This window comes from Alligator sinensis, unplaced genomic scaffold (genome assembly GCF_000455745.1).
Source record: "Alligator sinensis unplaced genomic scaffold, ASM45574v1 scaffold344_1, whole genome shotgun sequence".
Classification (NCBI taxonomy): Eukaryota; Metazoa; Chordata; order Crocodylia; family Alligatoridae; genus Alligator; species Alligator sinensis.
Genome location: NW_005842427.1, coordinates 492,431 through 498,430, shown reverse-complemented (window position 1 = coordinate 498,430; position 6,000 = coordinate 492,431). Strand labels below are relative to the sequence as shown.

The window sequence follows — 6,000 nt, the reverse complement described above, 5'->3', positions numbered from 1 at the left end:
TTTACTGCTGAAACTGCCTCCTCTTGCAGCTCTTGCAATCCATAACACCTTCCTGGCACGTCTTGATTATCAGACCACCGTCGGATTTGTATCTCTTCACTTTAAATTGCTTTCATTGCTCTGTTATACTCTGGTGCAGAAATGAACATCCTACCTGTGTGATGATGTGCCTGCGGGAGGTATGCGTCATCTCAGTGTGAAACCAAGAAGGTAGTCAGGGGAAGAGATAAGGGGTTGGATCCTTGGGAGAAATCTCATTTGAAACCAACACCCTCACTAAAGAAAACAGAAAATTTATCTCTCTTCAGTTAGTTCTTCAACATTGTGAGAGCATGTGAAAGGGAAAGGGCAGATAGGCCTCACTAGGGTGTATGTAGTATTTGGCAGCTGATGAGGGATTTCTGATGCCAGGTGTGCATTATGTGCTTCATTCCTGGGGTAAGCCAATGTCCCTCGTGAAAGGAAAGTGATTTTAGTTCCTGGGGAATAATTCCACATATCCCTCACTTTCACAGGATCCTACAGTGGGGAAGGACCTCAAGGACCATCCTATGCAGCCTCTTGTGCGAGTGCAAGATGCACTGTTCCTAAACCATCCAGCATTTGTGCCAGATCCAACTTTTTGGGAGTCTCGCTTCACTCATGGCAACCGGAACTTCCTGCCTGGCAGCCACTGTAGTCCATTATGTGCTGCACATAAATTGTGAGAGGCAGTGTCTGCTTCAGCTGATAATGTGAATAGAACAAAGCAGACAAAGTAGGAGGGGAAACAGAAGCGCAAGATGGGGAAGCGATTTGTCAAACATTGCACAACCCACCTCTGTCAGGATGAGGAACAACCCCAGGTCTTTCATTTTCCTGCCATTGCATTTGTTGCTGCTTCTTCCCTGCTTTGGTGATCTGCTCTCCTTGGGCATCACTATGTCACAAGCTCATCTTGTGGGATCTAGAGGGGACTATAAAGCAGCTTTTCTGGGGCAGTATCAACTAACCTTTTCACTCTCTTTTGGACCAGGGTGAGTCCTGTGATGTCTGCCTTCCATCAATCGCTGAACCAGAATTCCATGAATTGCAAAGCAACAAGAGGCTTGGCAGCCTGTGCTATATCCCAGCTTCCTACTTTACTGTGATGTCCCTCCTGGGTCCATTATTTTCTCCCCACTGAGGTGTGCAGTAGGAGGACTGCATCAGGAACATTGTTGAGGAAGCAGCTTGCAAAGCCAGGAGGGCCATGGGCTTCAGCTTTGGTGTCCTTCACCTCTCCTACAAGTTCAAGTTGCTCCTGGTCTTAGCCTTGTGTGTGATGGTGGTAGGATGGGCCAGCTCCAACTACATCATGGTTGCTCTGCAAGAAACTCCAAAAGCTAAAAGTTTGTTGGACAATTTGGTGCTGGAGAGAGAGGAGGAGGAGGCTGAGAAGGAGGAGGAGGAAGAGGAGAATCAGAACAAGAAGATGATTTCAACTATGAAAGTCCCCACAGTGAAGTCAACAGTGGGCCAGTGCCCTGCACTCTCTCCATACCTGCGTAAGTGTCTGAGCTTCCCTTTTTTAACAACTTACATCTACACTCAGAGTACTGACTTGGTTCCCTTCTGGGCTTCTCTCAGCCAGGCACTTTTCATGTGAACCAAATACAGTGTGAAGGACTAGATCAGCACTTAGATGCTAGTTTGTCTTAGAAATACCTGGTGAGATGGGTAGGGCAATTTGGTAATGCATGAGGAGAAGTCATGGGGTCCCCACTATACCCAAAGTAAGTCACTTGGCTGGATGACAGAATCTAGCTTTGGCAGCTCATTTCAGCATAGGCTGTTCTGTTCATTACCTAGAGTTAATCCTTTCGCTATCTTCCTGCATTCATTCTGAAAGATGGGCACAACCTAGCCTACCGGGAGACATGCAGGATGCTTGCGTTTGTTTGGGAGACTAGTTTGGATCATGGGTGTTCTGGCTAGGGTCTTCTGCTAGGCAGTGCAACCCAAGGAGGTAGAAAGTGCATCTGAAAAAGCAGCAGTAACTTGACATATGGGTGCTGGGGTTTACCCGGGGCACCTCTAGACAATGTTCCCTCTAAGGAGTAGCGGTCTGTGAGCGCGTTGCTTTGGTGCAGCATGGGACACTTACTGAAGGTAAGCTCCTCACTACTCACCTGGGGCAGGCAGCAGGGGCTGGGGGCCTGGGAGATTGGGGGCTGGGGGCCTGGGTGGCTTGGGGATTGGGGACTATGGGGATTGGGGGCTAGGGCCTGGTGCGGGCTCCGCTGGCTCTGGGACACTGCTCCACTCCCCCGCTTTACCTCAGGGAGCGAGGAGACGCATGGTGTCAGGGATGGGGAGTGGAGCACTTCCCTGCAGCCGGGGGAAGCCCACAGAGTAGTTCCCCATAGCCGGCGAGCCTCACTCGGGGCAGGCAGCGGCTCCTCCCTGAGATGAAGCAAGACGCGGATGGAGGCTGGGGCTGGCGCAGGGTCCGCTGGCTCCAGGGAACTGCTCCACTCTCCAGCCCTAATCCCACGTGCCTCCTCGCTCCCTGAGGCGAAGTGGGTGTCCCACACCGCAGCCCAGCTCCTATCCCGGTGGGTGCATGGCCTAAAAAAAGTTTGTGCACGGCCAGACTTTTGCTTGTGCACAGGCGTGCGTGCACGCACCTTAGAGGGAACCTTGCCCCTAGATATCTATTGACCCATGCCTGGGCCCTGTACACTGCTCTTTATCAGTTAATGTTTAACCTGCAGTCCTTATGTGTGGCCCATCCCTTATTACTTCTGAGAACTTGTGATCTTCAGTGACCAAGTAGGGGAAAACAAACCTCTATCTCTACATGAGTGGCTTGCTACTAGTTTCACCACTTCCTTCTTCATTTCTTGTCCTCTCTTTCATGCTGAATCCCACTTTCTGTGATGAGATGTGCCTTCTCTTCACCTTACAAACATGTGCCCTTTCCAGCATGACAACAGGCTTCAAAATTAAATCCATGTTTACATGTTTATGATTAGTGCACATTTGGAAACTGACTTTTTTCTGGGAAAAAAAGGAGTGGAAACAATGCTCCTTTGTTTTCCTGGAATCCTTTTTTTAGTCGATACTTTGCAGCAACACTGGTTCCTGGTGTCTGTATTCTCCTTCAAGTGAGCTTTCACTGTTTGCTCAGACTGGATGAGAGGCAACAGCAGATACTGGAAAAGTTGTGTTTGCTAACAAGGTTGCAGCAAGCCCAGGTCCGTTTCCTGATCTAAAATGGCCTTCAACCTGAAATGTCTGTCCTTTCATGTCCATGTTTAAAACTATGAAGGTTCCTCAAACCCCATCTCCCATATTTCTCTCCACATTTTATCCTTCCTCTCCTTGTTGTTTCAGACACCACTATACCTTTCTGATGTAACAGGGCTCCTCTTGGTCTTCACTTGGTTTTTAATCTGGTACTGAGTAAATGTAAAGCGTCTCCAAGCACACCTCTGCCAGGGCTTGTAGGTTCCCTTTGCAGCACATGCCATTCCACTCGAAGCAGAAAGCCAGGTTTAGGGTTGAGCCTGGACTGTTCCTAGGAGGGCATTGACTACCCCGAGAACAGAAATGACTGAGAACTTTTCCTGTGCTTCTCCTGCAGGGGGGCCGAGCAATCTCACTTTCAAAGCATCTCTCACATTAAAAGAGGTGGAGGAGGAAAACCCTCGGGTCATGAAGGGTCGGTATCACCCTGCAGAGTGCTCAGCATTGCAACGAGTAGGCATCCTGATCCCACACCGCAATCGAGAAAAGCATCTGCTGTACCTGCTGGAGCACCTCCACCCATTCCTGCAGAGGCAGCAGCTGGACTATGGCATCTATGTCATTCACCAGGTGAGGCAGCTGCTCTGGGAAAGGCAGCGGAGAGTAGCTCACTGCTGTGCATCCTACCTTTGCTGTCATGCAGAGTCCTCCATGGGCCCTCCCTGCTGATTGCCTTGTTAATGGGCTGTGGCTTCCATTTTACTCAAATGGATTTGAATCCATCTGGATTCAAGAAGCACTTTAAAAGTGCCACAACTTTGCTAACACCAGATCAGCTCCAACTGTGCTGGAAGTGTTGGGAGCCCAAGGGCACAGAGACTGCTAGCTGTTACTTTTGCCTTAAGGACAGATCTGCTCAGGACAGGTCTGTTCCTTTGGAGATTAAAAGAGGGGGTTGGCATCCAACAGTCCTCCACTTTCTACCTTTTGCATATGGTGAAGAATGTGAACAGACACAAGCAAAGCTGAGAAGTTTTCTTTTAGAAAATTTCCTGAGCATAGCCAGTATCATCGCATGTTCATGTAGGCAGTACCCACCAGCCAGCCTGGAGAAATAGTTACATGTACGTTAGCTTATTGGAGGTGTCTTCATAATCATAATGCTTGATGCTGCCACAGTGCACTTACCCTGCATCGTAACTTTATGCAACAAGGCTGCAGTGTTCTCTTCTCCCAAATTTGGAGGTATTCAGATCCAGGGTCTTGCCTCATATCAGTTTATTCCACCCTTTTGCTTGCAGGTTGTCCCCCTCAATAAACTATGAACATGAGGAGAGTTGTCTCGCTGAGAACAAATTACAAAAAAAGTGGCCTTTGCACAGATCCTTTTTTGTAATAAGGGGACTATGGTAAGGCATAAGGGAACATTCAGTCACAGCAGTATGTTTGGGACCTGCCTTGTCACACTCACTGGGTCTGCTAAATCAGTTGTTAATTTTGGAGAAAACATTTAACACTTGCCAAGTCCATGACAGCCCCAACACTCCTGCTGTGGTCAGGAGAGCCTGAAGCAGCAACAACAAAGGGAGGGGAAACTAGCAGTGTTTTCTCTTATAAATCACTGTCGGGAGCATTTTTCCCTGTACCCTCTGTTTTATTGCACCTCCATTCATACGTCTGCTCTGCTTTCAGTCATTGGGGTGATAAATGAAGGCAAGCCTCTCACTTGCTTCTGTTTAAATAACCTCATAGTTTTGTCATAAACCAGCGAGAAGCAGGAAATACTGAGCAAAGGCTTATGCTCTAGCTGTATATCATGCCAAACAGCTGCAGAAGTGTTGGGCAGGATCTGCTTTCACTTGGGGCGGGGGTGGAGAGAAAGATGAGGGAGGAATTTCCTGCTTTTTTTTGTGTTGAGTCATGGTTTTACAAGTGTTTTGAAAATGAGAAAGAGTGGGACTCTTGGGGCCCTTGTTTTATTGCTTTAGGATGTACTGAAGAAAGCCTGGAAGCTCAACCTAATCTGTCAATATTGCCAAGTCTAATCCTTACTGTTTTGTTGGATATCTCCTTTGCAAAGCCCAAAGATGTAAAACCATAGGTCTCCCACAGCCCTTTATTATTAGAGTTCAGTCAAGTGTGAAAGATATCTAAAGATGCCTGGGGTTTTTTTTGCTTGCTTCTGTTATTTGTGAGCTCCTTCCCTAAAGAAACAGGGTGAACCAGATCTGGATATGAAACATTGAAACCTGCATGAATCTCCATTTCAGGGAAGGGAGCAAGGGTCCTGTTCACATCACATCTGTTGATTTATAAAAAGGGCAGCAGCCCTAGTGTGTCCTTCTGCAGGCTCCTTTTAACTTGATTTAAAAAATATCATTTTTATAATTAAAAATAAAAGTTTTGCGATTGTTGAAAGCTGGGAGGAGGGAATCTTTTGTATCTGCAGAGTAGAAGCTTGGTGATCTGTATTCTCCTTTTTGGTGTTGCCAGTGTTGCCAAGGAGTGGGTAGGTAGTCTAATCTTTGTTCTTTGAGCTTGCTCAATGAGTGCTACCCAGGGGGCACTTAGAGGCAGCTATAATAGTAGTGTGGCTAGCTCTGTGTAAGAGGTGGCCTGGGATGCCTTGTTTAGGGACACGGAACAATAAGCAATGGTCTCAAGTTGCAGCAAGGGAAGTTTAGGTTCAATATTAGGAAGATATTTCTCACTAGGGGGGTAGTAAAGCACTGGAACATGTCACCCAGAGAGGTTGTAGACTCTGCATCCTTGCAGGTTTTTAAGACCTGG

General features: G+C 47.5%; 1 protein-coding gene across 3 annotated transcripts in view; it reads left to right on the top strand.

Annotated features, from left to right (window-relative positions):
- B4GALT4 (beta-1,4-galactosyltransferase 4) overlaps nucleotides 1–6,000 on the top strand; it is a 62,110-nt gene that overhangs the window by 33,689 nt on the left and 22,421 nt on the right. For all 3 annotated transcript variants that reach the window (XM_006030161.1, XM_025211738.1, XM_025211739.1), the window contains exons 3-4: nucleotides 1,016–1,526; nucleotides 3,608–3,840. In XM_006030161.1, the coding sequence (XP_006030223.1) occupies nucleotides 1,232–1,526; nucleotides 3,608–3,840 (528 nt within the window). In that variant the 5' untranslated portion in view covers nucleotides 1,016–1,231. The remainder of the gene's footprint in view (nucleotides 1–1,015; nucleotides 1,527–3,607; nucleotides 3,841–6,000) is intronic.